The following is a 22,613-nucleotide window of genomic DNA, read 5'->3' as shown; positions in this document are numbered from 1 at the left end:
CGCCATTGACTCCAAAAAATTGTTGCCCTGGGAGCTTCCTTGGCCCACATTTAGGTACTTCTCAAGGACCCTTAGGGTGGTCATCAGGAGTCGTACTCGAACGTTTTAACACAAAACATGTTCATCTAGACAGTCTAGTCACCTCTACTGATTTTAGACCCCAAGCAACACATAAAAACATGAACAACATACAAAGGCACACTAACACATAAAAGTCTAGTTTTCGAATGTCTTGGTCTTCCCTTGACGTTTGACTTCAAAACTCTTTAAAGCTTACTTCAAAAGTTATTCTTAATTATTTTAACAAGCTATTAACTCAAGAAACTCACGTAAACTCACGTAAACTCTAATTTATCCTAATTCATTTTGAGGATGTAACACTAGGGGTCCACTAGCCTTTTCTACTGCACATTCATTACAAAAAACACGAATATCTCTCTATTTTGAAGTCACTTGGACAAATTGTTTGATGCATTGGAAACTAGACTCATAAACCTTGATTTCATAGGGCGCGAGTCCCATAAATCTTTACATATAGGAAATTTTCCAAGACATTTGACCCAAATTTTACAGAAATCTTTAAAACAGAACTTGCGATAACTTTTGCTAACTTTTATTTCACAACTCGCTTAACTACAAAACTTGAGATAAGTTTCTTGAACCCTTAAAATTTTGATATATCATACCATTCTTAATTTATTAATCACGCTAAGGCCTCATTCTTATTTCTTTGCATTTAACGAAAGTCTGAATCTTAATCATTCAGATTCAACATATTAGGTGTGTTTGTTTTTAAGGTCTGAATTAATCATACAAATTCAGCCCATTAAGAGCCTGTTTGGCTCAGCTTAAAAGCTGGTCAAACTGACTTAAAAGCTGATTTTTGACTTATTTAACTGTTTGACAATACTCAAAATAACTTATTTTAAGTTAAAAAAAACTTATTTTAAGCCAAAAGTTAAAAGCTGGGGTAGGGGTGCTTTTTTTTTTTTAGCTTATAAGCTGTTTTAAGTTGACCACATTTTTATCTTTTTGCCCTTAATATTTTTATACAATCTCCAAATTACCCATATAACCCTAACATCTCTTTCTTCCATTTTTCCCTTTTCACGTTTGATATAGCAACTTCAGCACTTTTATCCAAACGCATAACTGCTTATTCTAAAAATAAGTTTCAGCACTTTCAGAAGTACTTTTTTAAAGCTGCTTTTATTAAGCCCATCCAAACGGGCCCTAAGTACATTTGTTTTATTTTCTTATGAAGCCTCCAAACGGGTCTTAATAAGTCTAAACGAATCAAATATATATTAGAGTTTTAATATCATTTAGACTCTTTTAAAATAAAAAACGTTATTTCAGAAAAAAGAATCTCTTCTTTCCCACTTTTCTTCTAGGGCAAAGTTTCAAGTTTTTTGCTCTCCTTTTTCAACCAAATATGATTTTTTCTTTTGAATAAGTAAGTTTTCATAATCTCTTACGAGTATTTATCTAGCGTTTTAAATATATATAATATTTTTGAATGATATGAAGAACTCTTTTTGTCACCAATATTAAGTAAAATCGTGAAAACAAAAAGAAAGGAAAAACTTTTTTGTCTGCTTATTTTTGAAACAACCACTAAAACATTCTTTTGATGTCAAAACTTCTTGGGAGAAGTTGTCACATCTTTGTGAAAAAATTGTTTGAGAAGGCAAACACTTTTTTTTTTGGAGGGGGGGGGGGTTATACTCGTATTCTTGAAACAAGGGGGGTTATACTTGTATTCTTGAAATAGCTTTTTGGATGAAAGTATATTAAGTTATAATTTTTTTAGAAATATATTGTTTAATTTCTAATTTTTCAAAAGATAATTTATATAAATGTGTATTCAGATTCTCACATTTTAATTTCAATCCAAATCTTAATTTTCATATATGCATATAAATTCAAACGTTTTAATCTTATTAAAAACAAATAAGGCCTAACAATATTTGGAAAAATGTGTTAAAAAAGGAAAAATATACTGTAGTATGAGAAAAAAATGTATTTTTGACCTAATTAATTAAGACCAGACATTTTGAAGCAAGTAATTACTAGTGCAAGATAGAATAAAAGAAATTATTAAGACATAGATGGTTTGACCAAAAATGAATTAGAAAAAAAAGAGTAAATATGCGAAAGTTATCTCCATTGTAATGTTATGTATATATTGACACAACTCAGAGTTTTTGGAAGATAGAAGAAACAAGGGGGGTGCGGAGTTGAGTGAGAGAGAAGAAGTAGAAGATGTTAGGAAAGGAAGAATCCAACATGCTGTTGACGATGCTCAAAGCCGGAGATCATCGTCCGTTTGATGAGATCGTCGCCGACTTCATATCCAGTTTCCCTCCCCATCGACAATTTTATACCTGCTTCTCCCTCGCCTTAATACTTGACGTAAATCTCTCTCTCTTTCTCCATCTATATCTTTCTGAAGAGCACTACCTTTGATATAAATTTAGGGTTTCAATTGCTGTGTGATGTGACATAAGGATTTTTCCTCTCCATTTAGGGTTTTCTATGTGGTGACTAATTTTCGACATTTTATAAATATAAATTTGGCAGATGCATTTTAATTTAAGCAATTTCAGCAAAGAAAAAATGGATTTCCAACTATCAATTGTAACTTCTAAATCCAGCTGCTTTTTTCTGGAAACACAAATGAATATGAATAAAAGAAACAAAGAGAATGCTCCTTTATGATTTAAAAATATCTGCTATTTTAGCAGGAACTGAGTTTTCAAGCTAAAGATATTAGTGCATTTAGAAAGTTTTCACTTGCAGGATTTGCTAATAACTAAATTTTATAAAATTTATTTGAGGAATTTTAATATCTAACTGTTAGACCTGACTAGGGTGCTGTGTATGCAATCTTAATATTAGAAGAAATTGCCATCAGGAACCCAAATGTTGCCTAGTGGTTGAGAGTTAAATAACAACACAACCTTCTAGTTACACCAGAAGCGACAGTACACGAATTCCTCCCTTCTGTTTAAGTGTTTGTGGATAGAGGTAGCTTACGTCTTGGTGGGAAGAGTTAGCTGGAATTTGTGCCGCTCAGAGGTAACATGTATCTGGTGAATTAGTTGAGGTGCACACAAGCTGGTGTGCACTAGTGTTGTCACAAGAAAGGGAAAAAAAAAAGAAATTGCAATCAGAGTTTTGCATGTTTGAGGGAACTGTCTTCTGTTCTTTTGAAATTGGAACCAGCACAGAGGTTTGGCTGGGCTATAGAATTTCCTATCGTCCTTATTTTCCACATTCAGGAAAAGCCACTACATACTTCCTCTTCTCCTTTTGTCTTTTAGTGGTATTTAAAAGTTGCTCGAGAAACTGTGTATTTCCTTTGTACTGTATTCTTTTTCATGATACCTAGAAGTTGTGCCTGTTCTTCGTGGATTTATATATTGTAGAATATTAGAGGGTTTCCAAATATTTGTTTAGTTGAATGATTAGGTGACCTTTTCTCACATTGTATGTTGTAGAGAAGAAAAGTTTTGCAAGTTATTGCTATTAAACTGAATATATCATCTTCTCTGCAGGAAAAACTTCTTAAACCAGCACAGAGATTAGTTGCTTTTGCAATTCTTCTGCAGGTTTATTCCTCTCAAGAGCCTTCTTCAAATCCATTCATTTCGTTGCTGGTAAATGTAAGTGGTGTTTTTAATGTTCATTATGATTCTATTTGCTATCATTTTATGCATAATATATTAATTCCAATATTAGCTGCATATGCTCTCTGAAAGATTTCTTCTGAAATTTCTCTTTTTTTGTGGATTCTTGTAATGTTTAGGTTTGTGTTTCATGCTAGATTTTGCAATGTTACCAACAATATAATGTCTCATTCAAATACCCTTCAGTATCCTTGGTTCCTGCTTGAGGTTCCTTTATTTTAAGCCAAGCATCTTTATTGGAAATTGTTTTCTTCTATTTTCCTTAGTTATCATGAACCGAGGTTTTTACAACACAATTGCAACAAGTATTGAGTTGAAAAAATGAGTAGTTGCAGGTCTTCATAAATCTTAGTTATATCTTGAGGGAGGTGATGGGGCTATAAAGTTAGACCTGAATAAGAGATGGCAGAAAGGTCAAAGGTATTCAGAAAATGAATTGAAGGCCTTACGTTGCTCGGACCCTTTCAAAAATCTCTGCTGCACCCGTGTCGAATTTGTGTGTGTGTGTTGAATCTACACCAGATTTGGTCAAATTGTCTTGGGTGCTTTGACTACATCTATAAGGAGCCGTTTGGTAGTGAGTATTAATTGAAATAATCCTCGGATCAATACAATGTTTGGTTGCACAATTCAACTCAAGCACACCTAAGACCTGGATAACTTAATACATCATATGTGGTCTTATCTAATATCAAGGCTATCAAGGGTTTACTAATCCAAGGTTTACTAATACTTGGATTAGGAAGCAAATGACTGAATTGCCCCTCAATTTTTTTATACATCCTTTAGAATTGACATATTCACGTGATTCTACTCTCTGGAATCATTTGTCCTGTTTTCATCAAGTGATACAATTTCGTTCGTATTCAAAGTTTAATTGAAAAGGAATTTTCTCTTTAAAACTTTTGCTACTGTTTTCATAGCAGTAGTTGGAGCTGGAGTTCTTGGCCTTCCTTACACCTCAAGAAAACAGGATGTGTAATGGTTTCTCATGCTTTTATCAATAACGTCTTCCTAATTATTATATGATGCTTCTGATCTATTCTAGGTGTAAGCTTGAATCCCGTTATGAAGTTGTCAAGATTTCATCTTTATGGTTTCATAGGTAGATGTACTGTGATGCTATGATTGTTCTTTCACAGCTTGTTTTTGCATCGGTTAATTGATTTTCATAGACTATACTTAAGGTCTTAAGCACACTTGTTCAATCTTCAAATCCCAAAATCTTGCTCCATGTAGTCTTTTTAGCAATTCTTGTTGTCTTTATGAACCTGGAAATTCTTTAATTTTGTTTTATTTTAATGTATTTAGGTAAGAAGATTATTACATTTGAAAGCAAAGTAGATCTCGTTGGTTACTGTTTTTTTTTCTTGTTTTGTTAAGAGAGGAGGGAGGTAAGACTTGTTCATGGGTACTTAAACTAATTTCATCTCATCTATGACGTGAGACTTCCTCTAATGAATTAAATTTGTTAAGCACTTCGCATTCAAGTTTTAAACCATAATGAATATGGTAATTACATGAAATATATAACATAATAATTCAAGGGTAAAATTGTGAAAAAGTTTATTTTAGAAACAATGAACCAAACGCTTGATAAATAATAATTCCTGCTTTGTTAATCCCATCCCTGCATTGATGATCATGCATTATTAATCCCTGCATTACTAATCTTTGTACCAAGCAACCCCTAAGAGTATAGCAAATATGTATAGATCATTGGGTACTTAGTTTAATATTTAAGTTTCTATCTCAAATATAGAGAGTTAAGAAAAAGAGTTATATTAAGTGCGAGAGGGTTTTGCTATTACACAAGATGTCTTATGAATAAATACAAGGTGTTTATAAAGAATTAAATTTGATTGGCTTTAGTTTGACAATTTTAATTTTTTGAAATGTATACTTATATAATATATATTTATTGGTTGCATCCTAGCACCCTACCTCACTCGGATTCACACCTCTGAATTCTAAAATTTATGTAATGAAAACCCCCGCCTATGGATCCGCACTCATATCGGGTACCTGCACCGGAGTCCGAGCAACATGAAGTGCATCAATTGATTTGGTGAGGATGCAAATAGAGTGCAATTTGGAAGGAAAATCTGTTGCACCTCTGGACTCTAGTTTGCCTGATCTTGATCTAAATATAATAATTTTCCTTTTGCCTTTAGTTTTTTTTGGCTCCTATAACTGTCTTAATCTTATGAAAGTCAGCAATAGCATGATTTTCCAATAAAAGAAGATAGCCGGCAGTGTGTACTAAATTGTTGTTTCAAGGTTTAACTCAAGAAGGTGAGGGAGATAACCCAACATTTTCGAGAAGGTAATGTCATTTTATTTTTAAACAACCCAAGAGTATGCATCCCAAGGGTGTTTGTCTAATGGTCAATGAAGGGGTTGAGAACCATGAGGTCCCACGTTTGAACCTTAGCGGATATATAGTTACTTATCTCTGCTGTTGGGAGGTAGAAACTAGCAGGTATCTAGTAAAATTAGTCAGTGTGCGAAAGATGTCTCGAACACCACATTTCCAGAAAAGGAAAAAAGAAACCCATGGATCATCTTAGCTGTGTAAAACATGTAACATATATTATGTATATGGGTAAAATGTTTCATTAAATTTTAGGGAGTATAAAGAATTTTGTTAGTATCATCTATATGTAGAATGTTCGGTGCACGGGGGAAGCTTTCAATGTTCTTTTAACACATAAATGCAGACTCTAAACGTCTGTGGCAGATTAAGACAGTTATGGTGCCATCACAGTGCAAGCAGGACCAGTTCATGACTATCTCTAAAAGAAAAGCAGGATCTATAACTTATATGTAATCAAGCTTAGTTGCTGATTAGATGGTGACAAGGACAGGTATATGGTATGAAGCTGAGCAGATTCCAGATTGTCCTTACCAGCTTTGGACTCTATAAAATTCTTATTATGACTTGGATATTTAGGTGCATGCAATTTGTCAATATTTTCAAATTTCAAGTGAAGGGGCAGTATTAGCTATATCTGGGGGTAAATTTTAAATGTTAAGACTGAAAATTGTGAGGCTCCTGACTCAAAAAAGACAAAAAATGAAAAAAGAAAGAGGCACACTTTATTTTTCTATGAGCTGTAGATGAATAATGAGATAATTCAGAACTGTACTGCTTTGGTAGCTGATCGTTTACAAGTGATCACGAACTGTCCATCTCATTTACTCTCTCCTGAGCCATACTTAATTTTTTAATGAGCTTTCAAGAGCTATGAATTTAGTAAATCAGTTTCTTCACCTGTAAGTGATAAGCTCTATATATGATTTGCATGATACATTCTTGGTTGAATTCCTTGATAGTTGTCATTAAGTGACCATTGATTTTTTCACTGTGGTTCTTTGTTTTGCTTATTTGCAGGCAGCCTGTGATGAAGGAGCTGAACAATGTGAAAGGGCTTTTATTCTTCAGTTGTTAAGCTCAGCCAGCTCAACCAGTAGCAGAGAGGTTTACTTATTGTTTCCCTGTTGTGTGTACAATTGGTTCTGTTTAGAGGGTAAAAAGCCCTGGTTTTAATTATTTGCTATATCTAATGTTTAAAGCTTATAGTAGAGTTATTTTTGTGTGATATCATTTCTAACCTAAGGGCTCTAGTTGTCTGTATGTTGAATTTCCTCATTCATAAGAGAATATAATTGTTATTTCGATTTACTATGATTTGGTCATATACCTTTTCTTAAGAATCGGACCATTGCTGCAGAAAGAATAACAGTTCATCTACCCACAGGACTTCCTGGGTATGGTGGTTTTTGCCTGTATGATAGATTGCTAATTAGCGTTTATTTTGATAGGGAAATAGAGCCGTGGTCTTGTATGTAGTTCAGCAGCTGCACTGCTCTTATCTCCAGAAGGAAATTTTCTTTTGCTGAGCAAGTTCTACCTATATATTTCATTTGTTCTTGAAATGTTTCATAATCCTAAAGGGGGACAAGGACAGAATAACTAAACCTTAGTGTACTGTAGTATTGAAGTGAAGTTGGATTTTAATATGCCAAAGACACTTAGGATATGCTATGTGTATATAAATTTTCTTTCTTCATACCTTTTGTATTTTAAGCTTGTCAAAATTCAGGAATTTATTTATGCCCCGTCCCACTCACTTCTAGGCACAAAGAAAGGGAATTTTTTTTTACAAGTTTGGTTAGTGTTATTTGGTTTACAATGTATGTTTTAACATATCTTGGTGTTTAACTTGAGTATCACGAGTGATTATTTTGAGATTATTCAATATTATAACGGTTTCAGAATTAATGACTCATTGCAGGTTCTTAAACAATCGGCAACAGATTACATGAAAATGTTCGATACTTCACAACTTGTAAGTGACCAATTGTCTAAAATATTCATGTGCTTATAAGAAGTTTTGACTCCACAATATGGGTATATGTAGTGCAGTTAATTTAAAACTATCAACAGCAAATTGCCTTGATATCCTCATCTCTTCTTTTTTATTACTGGTGGTTACATATATATAACTTACCCTCTTTGGTCTCAATTTTCAACTTCGCAGTCTTTCCCACAGCGAGAGCAGTTGCAACAGCAGTATGGAAGTAAAGCTCTACCAGAAGAGTTTCAATGCTTGATTGGGAACAATTCTGTGAAAAATAGCATTCCAGACCCTGATGTACCTCGTGGCTGTGACAGCAATTCATTAGAGTAAGTTCCTCACTTTTATTTCTTGGTATTCTGTTTGGATTAACCCCCCCCCCCCCCCCCCCCCCATTTTTCTTAGTTTCCCCTTCACAGAACCACAGTTGGAGAAATTTGTCATCTGTCATCATATTAATCTTGCGTGGAGAACTCAGATCAGTCATTGCTTTCTTATTCTTGGACATTGTGTAATATTTAGCTTTGGGTAATTTCAGGTTTGATCTTCTCCCTGGATCTAAACCTAAAATTGGATCAGGGGATGTTGATGAGACTATAACTGGATTGTTATCAAATTTGTCATTCGAAGGATTAGGACCTCAATGGATAAGGCCTCATCCTCCCAGGCTTCCTGTATTGGATGGAGAGGTAAGGACTACATGTGCTTATGTCCAGGGAATAAGTTGATCAATTTCTGGAGTTCTGTTAGATATACCCTCATATTTGGTGCAGCTAGTGTGGCTAAACCCCGATTACAATTATGAGCTTCTATGGGATCATGGAATGTGTGCCGATACTAGCAGAGGAGCAGCAGTCAGGGATTTGATTGCAAAAGCTCTAAAAGGTCCACTTGTACCTGCTCAACAAGAGGTGCATATGCTTCCTATTGGATATTGTTAACTGCGGGCTTGTTTATGTTTTATTATTATTTACATGAGGTGATTCACAAAATAAATGCTTTTTCCCTGATAAGTAAGTCAAGCATTGTCTTTTTTTCTTGGATTTCTGTGGTTATTCCTTGTGGATATTACCGTGTTTGACCTTTGTGAGAAAAACGTAGGGTTGCATACCAATGAGAAAAGTGACTAGGGGGAACTGGTTATCTGGAGAAGGTCAAGTTTTGCTTATTTGTACTTATTAAACCTCCTTGGTTTTATGGCTCTAAATTTCCACAAAAAAGAAGAAGAAAGATTTGGAGGTTCAACTACATACCTGGCTGAATGGCATTTAGACCATTTTTTTCCTTGAAGGATTTGGAGGTTCAATTACATACCTTGTTGAGTGGTATCTAGACTTATTTTATTTTTGCAATTTGACCATACCAACTATGAACATTGTCAACCCAGGGCAATAGTAGATCAAAGCAGGATGGATGGTACTACTCTGTTTTTTTAATAACCAATGTAAATTTAATTTGATAAAAGCCTGGCACTATTTCTCTAAGGAAGTAGCAAAGTCTAATAGAGTTTACATACTCCATTCTACACCAGAGAGTAAAAAATGGAAGATAGCATTTATTTGCTGTAGGTCAAGGCCTGTAATATCAAGAAAACATCTGGACAGGCAGGGGATGATACGACCTGATAGAAATCAGAAAGAAGCAGAAATTCCATTAAGAGAACAGTGTTTAATGCGAAAACTCTGGAATGGATTGCTCAGGTCTTGCGTGAAGCATCCCAGACAAAGGGGAATATGGTGAAGCGGTGGAAGAAGAAAATATGTTTTGTTAGAAGTGTTCTGCTTTACGAACTATAGTTTATATTGTCTTCACATCAGTCTGAAAAATTTGAGAGGCAGAAGGAGGGTAGTTATTATTATTCCTGAGTTTCGTTTAACTCAGGGTGGATGAATATTGGGGAAAAAGGTTTGGGAGATGCATCAATAGTGCCCCACAGGAATGTCATAACTTTGGGGAACACTCCTTATGCTGAGATACTTGAGAGCAATGAATGGGCTAATAAAGAGTGTAAAGAATCTGCAGTAGAGAGGGTAATAAAGAAGGGGGATAGAATATGCATTAGTTGCAGCCCAAAGGAGTGTGGCGAAGTGTTAAAGAGGAGCTTGGTGGGTATCTTTGAGGCTAGAATTGGTGAGACACCAACTCTATCAGAAATCAGAAGATGACTCTTATAACACTTATAGATTGAGGAAGCAAACACATGGGTTGAACATGAGATGGGAAATGGATACTGTTCGAGTTTGAAAAGCCCAACTTGAAAAAGCCCCAAAATAATAAGATTTGCAGACTACAATACCTAGTTATGGTAGCAATTTTTTTAGTCTTTTTATGGTTCAAATCAATAGATCGGGCAAGTATAAGAATGCCAAACCATTCAAAGCTATGATACCACTTGATAATTACACTGTTAGACTTTAACTTAGATGTTAGAAAGGGAAGAATTGATTCTTGAACACAAGCTCCAGTATTTGATATTTGAAACCTTGTTAAATATTAAAAGCAGCAGTGATTCAGTTAAGAAGATGAAGAATAAGAGGGAAGGAGCACAAACAAGGAATCTTACCATTAAAGAAATGCAAGCTATGGTTCAAGGTAGAACAAAAAGGGCAAAACCCTAAAGAGAATCTCAAAGGGTACGCTACTATTATTAATATTAATATTAATTCAAAGTTGGATAATAAAGAAGAAAGCTCCCCTTTATATTATAGCTTAGAAGAGGAGGCTGCCATCCCCTTGAATTTATCAATGGGTATAGTTATACTAAATTTAATATGCTAGTAAATCGCTAGGTGCAGGAAAGATCCTATTTTGATTGACATATTTGAAGTGTTTTTAAGCCAAAATAGCTTATAAGCACTTTTTTAGTGTTTGGGTAAATTAAAAGTGCTTGAAGAAGCTGCACAAATTTTAGATTTTATAGGCTCTTTGTAATCTATTAGCCTTTTTTGTTTTTTTCTCTTGTTGGAAACCAATTTTTGGAGGTCTCCAACATATCCTTAATGCTGATGAATACAATATTATCTATGTCAAAACAAAACAAAAAGTGCTTGAAACCACTTGATTTTAAGCTAAAATGATTAAAAAAAAAGGAGGCAAAAGCCGTAAGTTAGGATTTCTTACTTGTTACTTTTGCTTATAAGCCAAAAGCTAATCCAAACAGGCTATAAGACTGCCATCACTTTGCTGAATACGCTTTAAAGTGATCTAACTAAAGTAAATAAGGTGGTATTTTCGGGGTGGGGTGGGGTTTTGGGGGGGGGGTATTTGGAATTTTGGTGGGCCCTATCTTACATCCTTTGGTTTTCAATATGGTCACCTAATAGTTGCAACAGTTGGAATCATTCAGGCTTTTATCTCTTCTTCCACCATAAGACACTATTTTTTCAGAATGGTAACTGCTAAACTATATAGCCGCAGGTATGCTGCATCAAAGAATGTAGTTTCCCTTCAAAAGTATTACAACTTACATCTAGATCTCCTATTTGTTACTTTGCTTACAAATAGTCTAAAACATCAAAAATATCTTCAGCTATCAAGTCCTATTTAATTCAATAATAGCAAGGAGCTAAACAATTCATCTTAAGTTTCTGAATTTTGCTCTGCTTATCCACAAATTGTCTCTCATTTCTCTCTCCATATTGACCACTAGCTACATGCTGGGACAATCTTCCATCTTTCCTCCTTTTTTATTGCATTACCATCTCTGTTCCAACAATAAAGGATTTATTGTTGGAAGCTCTTTTTTTTTTTCACGTGTCAATGCTATTTTTTTAGCTATAAATAAAGAGAAGTAGTTCACCTTGTGAGACACTTCCACTCTTCATATCATCTTCCATGGTCACCCTTCCTCCTGATTGTTTGAGAAGTTTAGATCCTTATATGCAGAGTTGACACTGAATGCCCCTTTGTTGATAAGTAGCTGAATTGTGACTATTCTTTCTATTTCCAATTTAAATGTCCTCTAAGGTGTAGCTACTATTCTTTCCATTTCCCAATTTAAATGTCCATTAAGGTGTAGGTTCAATCCTTGTCTTGTTCACATGTCAACCACAGTATCTTGTTTTTGTTGGCATAGGGTGTAAAGATCTGGGTAGAGCTGTTTCAAGGGTTAATGTCCAATCCATGTATTATTCAAAAATGAATTCTTTCAGGCCATTTCCAACATTAAACTAGATTGGGTTAAAACTAGTGGCTAAAAGTTCCTGGGATATCCAAACACTACAACCTTATCATGTGTTCACAACATTTGTTGTCCATTTATTCTCCATTCTATACTGGGTAATGATGACCTCCTTCCGTAGAAAATTGTCGGTTGTTGCCAGTTTCCATTACCATTTCATCATCAAACTTTTGTTCTTCATCTTCACGTCTCTAATACACACACCTTCTTCTTTCTTGCTCATTGTGAGCTCCTCCCCCTTGGCTTCACTTCTTCTTGTCTTCATTACCCTTTCAGTAGAAGTTCCTCATTAGAGCATCAGTCCTTTAATACTAGATCAAGTTTTTATGATATTACTAGGTTAATTATGGTGCAGAAACTTGGTATGATTGGGTTGAGCGCAGTCGGAATTAATGAGGTCAGTTAAACTAGCCTTAAAAGTCCTAAAGTAGTTGGTTTCAGTATTTTGTTGAAGCTTCAAAGGAACACATGGAACTACTTAGGACAGTGTTATTAAAAGCGCGCGCTTCGTCGCTTAGATCAAGAAGCAAAGCGAAGCGAAGCTGTATCACTTTTTGGCAGTGAAGCAAAGCTATGGTAAAAAGCGAGCGCTTCAGTCCCAGAAGCGAGAACTGAGACTTCATTAAAAGTGAGAGAAAGCTCGCTTTTCTGCTTAAGCTAGGTTGACAGTAACTAGGTTATCTTTATTTCGTAAAAACACTTTGCGCCTTCTTTCCAAACATTTCCTTCTATTTCACTTCTCTTGTTGTGACACTCTTTCAAGCGATGACAAGTTCAATTGTTCATATCTTCTTCTTTTCTCTGGTTACAGTTTTTTTTTTAGAACTGCCGTCTCTAATTTGCCCTGTTTCGCAATATAATCTTCTCTATCTTTTTTCTCTCAGTTTTGCAATTCTTTTCTCTGCTTTGTATTGCTTTCTCTGTTATGCTTTGTTTTGGTCCATATTCTGCAATTTTCCCTCTACTTTTGTAATGTTTTTTACTGTCCAGTCTCTGTTTTCCCTGTTCCTTTTTTTTTTTATGTAAGAATTGAAAAATTTGCCAAATATGTTATTTCCATTGAGTTCTTGGTTATTTATATTACATATTTGATATTTTTTGTTTTGTACTAAATAGTGCTTTAGTTGAAAAAAGTGAGTGCTTCGCTTCCCACTTCCCACTTTGGTGAAGTGAACTCTTGTCGCTTTTTTCCCGCTTTTTTTTCTCCACCACACTGAGTTAGGATAGTTAAATAGCTTTATGCCTTCTTCTCCCAGTGCCATTCTTCCGACAGAACATCACCTCCTTCTCACATCTTGTCATTATTATCCAAGAAACGCCAAAACCATCCAACGATATCGCACCATAACCTGGATGCCTTTGGCCTCTTGGTTACACTTATTAATCCTATAATAAAGAATTTTGTGCTTTGTCCTCTATTTGGAAGAAGGATCTAGGCACAACTCAACCTCAAAAGTATAGCTCGTGAGGTGAGGGCACCAAGACTGAACACTACCCCATTTTGCAGACTGGTTGGACCGGCATTCTATCCCGGTGAACAATGTTCCACTGATTACACGTTTGCCTTTTCTGTTGATTCATGCGGATTGTCACCCAATGCCATAAAAAAGGAAACAACAATTCATTCCTTCAACCAACGTGGGACATTGGCCATTACCAAAATGTGAGACACTAACCAATACCATCCTCATAAGCCTTCAGAGTTAGCATTCAAATGCTGGCTTAATATATGATTTTCAAAGTCAACATGATGTCTCCATCTCCATTAGGCGTGTGTGTCTGAAACACGTGATTGACCTTGTCCTCTGACCATGCCAGTAATGGACCTTTTGCATATCTCAATGAGAATTTCCTCTAAGCAATTCTTCTTTTCATAGGCGTAGCTCCCCATTTAACGAGCAGTGGTCCCTTGAATTTGTTTTGCCCGTGATACCAAATCAATTTCACTATTTGTCTCTCCTCTTGTTTAAGTAGGTCAATTTAAGATTTTAGCCTCTTTGTAAGAGATGACAAAAACTAGAATTGCTACAAAGCTGAATAAGTTTATATTTTGTGAGTTGAAGTTCATTTTGTACAAGGTCCTATAACTGAAATTCTCCAACTTCACTTCATATTTAGTCACCTTCTTAGACCAGCCTTCATGTGTGGCTGCCTTAGGCCTATTATTCTTGTGGACCATGTCCCGGTGTCCTCATTACCTTTGCTGAGTCCTTGACATTTTCTTGTCTTCCATGTATATACTTGTCACCTAAATGGCTATTTGAATTTTAGGAACTTACCAAAGGCATGTGCTATCTCCTTGTCTGTAGCAATTGTATTACCATGTAATTCATCTCCAATGACTCTTTTATCCTCAATTCAAAGATGTATAACATTGGCTTGAGGAGGAATGCCAATTTTCTGGCTAGTCTATGTTTTTATATTCATTGTTGTGTTGGTCTCTGTCTAGAGAGAAACTATATCCAGCTCGTCAATTTTTTTCCCGATGACCATCGTTTCTGTGCACCTCGTCTTACTTCGAGCTAACAACTTACAGAAATCTCATATTTACTCAAACGAGTCCATCAAAGATGGTTACAACCTAGTTGCTTTGTCCATTTCCGCTGTCAACTGTTCTGGCTGCTTGTCGCCTATAGTATTTTCTCTGGAATGCAACACAACATGAATAATTTTATCCATGCTCGTTCGGTTTAATTGTAAATTGAGAGGCACCTGACCATCAACAACATACACTGTTTCAATAGCATATACTTGCGGGACCTCCTGTCTTAATGCTTAAATTAATATCTGCAACTGTCCCGATTTAAAACCAGCTCCTAAGTTACATGTTTTCCTATTCAAGTACTTTTACCTGATGGAATGACTTGATACACCTCTCTGATGCTTAGCCATGCTTATGTGGTCGTGATGATTTTGATGTGGCCAAAGTTGGTGTTAATCACTCTTATGAAGTGCTCGCTATGATTGTTGCAACTAAAAAAAATATTATAATCAGAATCTTTTTATAGTGTGCTAGACATCATATCAACCTATTAGTATTAAAGGTCACTATTTACCATTCTAAATTCAGTTTTTATGTAGCTGGACATATATAGGAAAACAGTTTGTCGGGTAGGAAACATTAAGTCACAAATTTCATTTGGAAAAATGATCCGATGTTACAAATTTCACTTGGTAAATTGGTCCAAAGTCACTTGACTAAATTCTCAAGGTGGATTGGGTATTAGTAATTTGAAGTCCCACAATAATATCATGCTTATAAAATGGTTGTGGAGATACCAGCAGGAGAAGCCTGACTTTTGCAAGTCATCAATGCTAAATATGGAGTTCACAATCACTGGTGTCGAAAAAAATCACAATCCATCATGATGTTCGTCCTTGGAAAATTATTAGCAAGCATTAGAAGTGAATCTTTTCAGAATTACTTATAATGTTTGGAATGGCTCCCTTGGTAAATTCTGGGAGGATTAATGGCTTGGGAAATCCTTACAGATGGATATATTTCCTGATCTATCTCAAATTTCCTGCAATCTAGACTTCACTATTGCTCAAAACTCCCTTCAGGGGGAATTTGCAAGATTGAGAAATCGGTGAATTACTAACCCTCCTTGCTTCTCTTGAAGGTTGCAACCTAGAAGAACTATATCTAGATAGGGAAATATCACAATCAGAGTAGCCTAAAACCACATTCATGCATAGAATGGGTAGAGGATGGCCTCAGAAGCATGCGTGTGGGGACTAGATTACCTATCAAGATAATTACTTTACCTGGATAGCATGAGATTGTGCATGTTCGACACAAGATAACCTTGGCAGTAGAAACTTTCAGTTTGTTAACAGATGTTGCACTTGCCTGTTAAGCTCCGAGAGTATAGTAACCTTTTCCTTCACTGCACAGTTGCAACAAACCTTTGGAGCTCTATTCCATTCAGTTTTTGGACTGAGTTGGATTACTCCAAAACTATCAAAGACGCCTCAGAGTGCCAGTGTTTCTGGAGAATTGATAAGGCCATCAAAAGGATATTATCCGACTGAGGAATCACAGATGTTTTAATGGAATCTCAACTTCTACATACTCCTTGAAAGCTAGGTGTTTAGTTAGTATCTTTTGTTGGAACATCATAACCCTTGTAAATAGTACTGGTGATCTTTTTGGACTTCATTAGCTCTTTGGTCTTAATATAGTTTTCTTACGTAGCGAAGCTAACTACTACAGATCGTTTATACTTATTGCATCTTCTTCATGCCTTTTTTAATGAAACCATCTTACTTCATAAAAATAACATGAAAATCAGAATAAAATAGAGATGATGAGGAAAAGACAAAGAATGAAAGAAAAAAGGCAAACTGTCTTTCCCAGCTTCTTCCCTCCTCCCTTCTGTTGGGTCATCACCAATTGGTTGATTGTTGCTCGCTGAACTCTCATTTCTTTGTGATGTCATTTTATTGCCTCAGTTCTCCACCAAAGGTGACTGTTTTTGTTCTCTAGTTGAACATGACTAAAGGCAAAGTCACCGACTGAATGAACCAATTTACTGCCTTGTTTGGGTCAGATCTTGATGTTGTGAGTTAGGGATTTGGATCATGCCTAATGTCATGCAACTTCGTTTTGGGAACTGATGCTTGTCCGAATGGGTCATCATTGATTCCAATAAAATATTTTGGATGCAATGCTTTCAATACATTTGCAAATTGGAAAAAGATAATTGTAGTGGCTTTTTTGATGAGTGTACTAGAAGAGAGCAGTTTTAGCCACTCAATAGTTGTTACATAAACTGAAAATCTTTGTCATCTTTTTTTCTACATTGTGAAGTTGCCTCTGATATTTGGTGCATTCTCATGTGCATTTTTGGCCTAAAAATAGGCCACTCAATCAGTTAGGAAAGTATATATGTGCTGGTATTTGTGGAGTTGATAAATCCATCAAGACTATCTGGAGAATGATACCGACTTGCATTTTCTTTGGGTATTTGAACATTAAAGGAACAGGAGACGTTTTGATGGTGTGTCTACTCTTGTGGCTCTTAAAAGGATAAATGTATTGCTAGTTTATTTTGATGGTCTAGATTGTATTCAGTTAATAGTCTTGATCAGTTTCTGGACTTATTAGCTCCCTAGCTTTGGGCATAGTCAAATTTTGTTGTATAAAAGCCAAGAACTTTTTTGAAACCGTCAATGACATATCCTTTTTTAACAAAAATTAAGCCAAGAACTCTTTTTTAAGCTTCAATGACATATCTTGTGGCTCTTTAAAGGTTAAATGTAGTGCTAGTTTATTTTTATGGTCTAGATTGTACTCAGTTAATTGTCCAGATCAGTTTCTGGACTTGTTAGCTCCCTAGCTTTGAGCATAGTCAAAATTTTGTGGTATAAAAGCCAAGAACTATTTTGAAAGCTTCAATGGCATATCCTTTTTTTAATTAACCAAGAACTTTTCTATAAGCTTCAATGACATCTTGTGGTTCTTTAAAGGTTAAATTTATTGCTAGTTTACTTTGATGGTCTAGATTGTACTCAGTTAATAGTCCAGATCAGTTTCTGGACTTATTAGCTCCCTAGCTTTGGGCATAGTCAAAATTTTGTGGTATAAAAGCCAAGAACTATTTTGAAAGCTTCAATGGCATATCCTTTTTTTTTATTTTTTATTAAGGTAACAGTCAATGACATATCTTATCACAACTCAATCTTCTTGATGCTTTTTTCTGTTGAAGTCACTTCATAAAAAATACAAAAAGAACGAAAGCAGTGAATGACATTGCGATGAAGGGAATATGAAGCAACGTGAGCTTTGAAGAAATCTATCCTTTAGATCTAAAAAAGGTTTGGATAAAGGGGAATATAGATGTTGGTGGGTGGTGCTGGCCATTGTAAAAGAAAGGAAGGGAGATGAAGGTGTGGGTGTAGTGTTTGTGACATTTTTAATATAGTTGTGAAAATAATTGAGGAAGTCTATTTTCTGGATAAGTTTTAAGTTCCTTCTAACGCTAGATAAAGTATGTTAGAATAGGATTAATAATCCTTTACGAATTGGCCCCTAGGTGAACTATGGTATATTAGTGGAGAAGTGTAGGGGGCACACTCATCATCCCCGAGTTTTGAAGGTTGTTTACTCAAAATGTCTGCTCCAGACGGATTTCTCGGTCAGCAAAAAAAGGGATCAATCTTCTACTGACTTTGTAGCTAATGAAGTTTCACCTCCTTGCAACTTATTTGTACTTGTGAGCGGATTTAAGCATGCAACTAAAACTTTTAAGACAATTTCTGGAGTAAGCCTAGAACCTTTATTAACTCCTGGAAAATCCTATAAATTCCATGTGGAACAACTATATAGCTTAACATCCTTGGGGAGTGACATTGTCATTTATTTTTACTTTGTATGATATTAGCCTAAGATGAACTTAAATGGAGCAACATTGTTGGTGAGGATTCATGTAGCTGACCCCACTTTGTTTGCATTTGAGGTGTAATTGTTGACAGTACATGGTGAAGTTATGAGTGAGAATGAGCTTACAAATTGTCTTCTTTGATATCGTGCGGAAGAATTTGAGCCACCATCCAAAAACTTTTTAAGTACTTAGGAAGTCCTATATACCACACGGGACAATGATATAACTCAATATTATCATATAACCGCCTGTGATATCTTCTCAGTGATATTGTTGAATTTGTGACCAACAATGAAAGGTTTTCCTTTATGCTCTCCGACTGAAATCTAGGCTCACTTTTCATGTTGCCTTATTCTAGCCCTAGTTTACCATGTTTGGTTAGAAACGGATGTACTTTGCCGTGTATTTGCTGTTGTTGTTTGGCAGTCGTTCACTGTTTGAATCAATATTCTTGATAGAATGAAGAAGCTCTGCACCCAGCTGGTCAGATAGTATTCTTTCAGATCTTTTCATTACATGGAAGCTGTTCATTCCTTGTTCAAAGTAATTCTTTATGGGAAGTTTTGGTTTAGCATAGGAAGTTCTTTGTTTTTGTTATGACAATCAAGAGAGTAATGATCGTGCAAAAGCTCATTAGGTGCAGAATTCTTCTTCATGCATATTTGTTGAGACTTGTATTGCATCCATTAGACATTTTTTGAAATTGTTTCTTGTTCTCTTGACCAGCAAGTACTATTGGAGTTGGCGAATGATCCAAAACTTGTCTACCATTGTGGGTTGACACCAAGGAAACTGCCAGTATGAACTCTGCAACCTTAAATGTATTGTGAGTAACTAATAACTAGGGCTTGTGCTTGATTCTGAAGAATTATGTATATTTTTCAGGAACTTGTGGAGAACAATCCTGTTATTGCAGTTGAAGTCCTGGTTAAACTGGTGAATTCACCAGAGATTGCAGAGTATGCCTTTGTTCCTTTTTCCCTTGTTCATTGATTTGCATACCTGATACCCTTTTGATCACGATTTCAGAGCCATATACTAGTTCATATATTTTAAGTGTCAATTGGGTGGTTTATTCAAACTTTTTGTTGGAAGTTACAGAGCTAGCATTCTGTATTTTATTTGGATATGCGAGCACCAAACTTCACATGTTCTGAGATTCTGCAGTTTATTTGTGGTTGCAGATATTTTACAGTTCTTGTTAATATGGAGATGAGTCTTCATTCTATGGAAGTTGTTAACAGGCTCACTCAAGCAGTTGAATTGCCAACTGAATTCATACATATGTACATCACCAATTGTATATCTTCCTGCGAGAACATCAAGGTCCTCTATCTGCTTAACTTCTTCCTTATTAATTGAACCTTCACTTAATTTATTTGACTAGCAATCGTTAGGTCATTTAGAGTGTCATTCAATCAAACTCTTCACTGACCATGAGTTTCTTGGGTCACCATGCTATTCTTGAGTTAGTTTCTCAACCATATTGTGCATATCAGTTTCAGATTGGTGTTTTAGTAGACAAAACTTGGTATTTATATAGGTTATTTTCAGACTTTCTTTATAATAAAACATGTTTAAGGGGTGAAATACTGCCAATGTGGGTAAAAAGTGTAAGCTACTGCAACTATCCTGTTTCTGAAGATTGTAATGACCTTTGTGTCTCATTCTGTTTCGATCATGTTGTTATTTTTGTTATAGCTGGTGAAGAGGTGAAGTCAGTGAACTGATGTTTAATATCATAGCAAAAGGGATGTGAATCTGTTTTACTCTATTCTTCTCTGTCATATTAGTTGGTGGCAGTGGCTCTAGTGTATGCATGGGAGATGTAAGAGGGGAAGAGAGACATGATCTCATTGCCTCTGTTCAGATTTCAGTTTACCTACATATATTTCTTCTAATGTAGAAAGGAGAGGACCCATGACATACACACATTGATTTCCTTTTACTAGCATGATTAGCGTTCCTAGAATCTATGATGTTATTCTTATTGTTTGTGTTATTTCATATTTCTTTTCCAAAAATTTCAGGATAGATATATGCAAAACAGACTAGTAAGACTGGTCTGTGTTTTCCTACAGAGCTTGATCCGGAATAAGATCATCAATGGTAAGTGTCTATTATTATTACTTTAGTGATATAATAAATAGATAGAAAAACTGCATATTTGCATACAGTGTATGTTGAGTAGTTTGAGAACTCAACTCTGGGGCGTGAGCGCCAATCTATTGATGGGGTTGCAACAGAGGATGACTGGGATAATAATTGTGAGAGGCTAGTTGCATCAAACCAGCCTACAGGACACGTTTAGTGTGATGGATAATAAAGATATACTGCTGGGATAAATTTTTAGTTCCCCGTAATACTTTGGTTGGTTACAAAGCTTCGGATAACTTATCCCAGGATTAATAATTGGATAAGTTGTTTGTTTACAATTATATCCTCCGTAAGTGCAAAAGATATGAAAAGTGATGTACAGAAAGGGTTTCAAGGGGTAGTTTTGTCATTTTAACTCTTCTATCCTGGAGCAAGTTATTGCAGGATTAATAATTGGTACTTGGATAAATTATCCCAGGATTAAGGATTAATAATTAGTCGTGGGATAAAATAGTTAAAATAACAAATACCCCCTCAAATCCTTTTTGTACGTTACTTTTCACATCTTTTACATTTTGGAGGATATTTTTGTAAACAAACAACTTATTCTTAGAAACTATACAATGCATATTATTTTTAATACAACAAACGGAACATTACTGCGAAATTAAACATTTACTGTGAAATTATTCCATCATAACTTGTGTTGAAACTAAACGATACCTTTTAATGTTTGCTTGTCTCACTGAATTGTGGTCCATGATACACGTTAATGCTTGGGTGAGCACTTAATTTGTGTTGTTTGTTGCAGTCCAAGATCTGTTCATTGAAGTACAGGCATTTTGCATTGAGTTCTCAAGGATTAGAGAGGCTGCTGGTCTGTTTAGGCTTCTGAAGACATTGGAGTAGATTGTGTGATTCACCCCATACCTTGGATAAAGAAAGTTTTCTTTGATGTGATGTGGCATCTGTACATGTGTTTTGATTTGTGATTCCAAGTAGTTAGCACCCAATTGTGGGTCATTGTATCCTTGGTTCAGCAAATTTATCGTTATAAAGTTTATTTTACAGTTAGCCATCCATTTATTTCTCCAAAGTCAAAAAATGGAAGGACGGTTTGATCATTGTCAAGTAGGAGAGATTTTGGTTGTGCACTCGGTTCCAATTCAATTAGAAAAAAAAACTATAATAGAATGAAAGAGGCGATAGATGTTGGAAATCAAATTTAATGGCCAAAACTTGTGGAGCAAGTTGAGGTATTGCTGATATACCTCCAGGTCCGTCCAACAACATTTTATCAGTGTTATAGATTTTGGCCGGGTCCTTTTTGTGCTTACTCAACCTTGCTCTTCTTTTTTTTTTTGGTTGTTTCGTTTATTTTTTTCGAATGACATTTAAATATGCAAAATAGGTCTATCCATCAATTTTAACTTCTACATAATTGGAGAAGACATTAGCACCAGATTTTTACATCTAAATTTTGGGCAAAAATTTATTTGTCCTTGGTCAATTCATTTTTAGTTATTTTGATTATTTCGTTTTCTTGAAACTTTACTTATTGACCGAGCCTACACGTCATTTGTATCATACTTGTTATCTACTAAATCTACACGTCTTGTTCGAAATTTGCATGTTGATGGTCATCTCGTCTCTTATCCAATTGAACCTATGAATAAAATTAATGAAAGTTTTATTAGTTGACCTATGGATAAGTTCATTAGCTTCATGTAATGTTTGTGTTTTCTGCAGGTTCATTATTTTCAAAATATATCACCTAATACTTCCTTGTAGACAATGTTTCTTGTGTATGTCGTTCCTGTCTTTTGATGTGATTGTTCTGTCATAAACCAATACTGTCGTCGTGACCATTCTTAGAAGTGCTATATAGTTGGTCCCA

At 35.3% G+C, this 22,613-nt stretch overlaps 1 protein-coding gene across 1 annotated transcript; it reads left to right on the top strand.

The window, feature by feature from the left end:
- Positions 1–986: 986 nt before the first annotated feature.
- LOC101252168 (uncharacterized) lies at positions 987–21,790 on the top strand. Its single transcript, XM_004237186.4, has 12 exons — positions 987–2,415; positions 3,561–3,668; positions 7,087–7,173; positions 7,991–8,044; positions 8,237–8,382; positions 8,592–8,742; positions 8,827–8,964; positions 19,346–19,417; positions 19,505–19,578; positions 19,804–19,945; positions 20,650–20,728; positions 21,528–21,790. Exons 1-12 carry the CDS (start codon positions 2,266–2,268, stop codon positions 21,623–21,625), a joined length of 1,299 nt encoding a protein of 432 aa, XP_004237234.1. The 5' UTR covers positions 987–2,265; the 3' UTR covers positions 21,626–21,790.
- The last annotated feature ends 823 nt before the right edge of the window (positions 21,791–22,613 follow it).

This window comes from Solanum lycopersicum, chromosome 4 (genome assembly GCF_036512215.1).
Source record: "Solanum lycopersicum chromosome 4, SLM_r2.1".
NCBI lineage: Eukaryota > Viridiplantae > Streptophyta > Magnoliopsida > Solanales > Solanaceae > Solanum > Solanum lycopersicum.
Note: the sequence above shows the minus strand (reverse complement) of the source record. Positions and strands in the feature narration are given on the sequence as shown.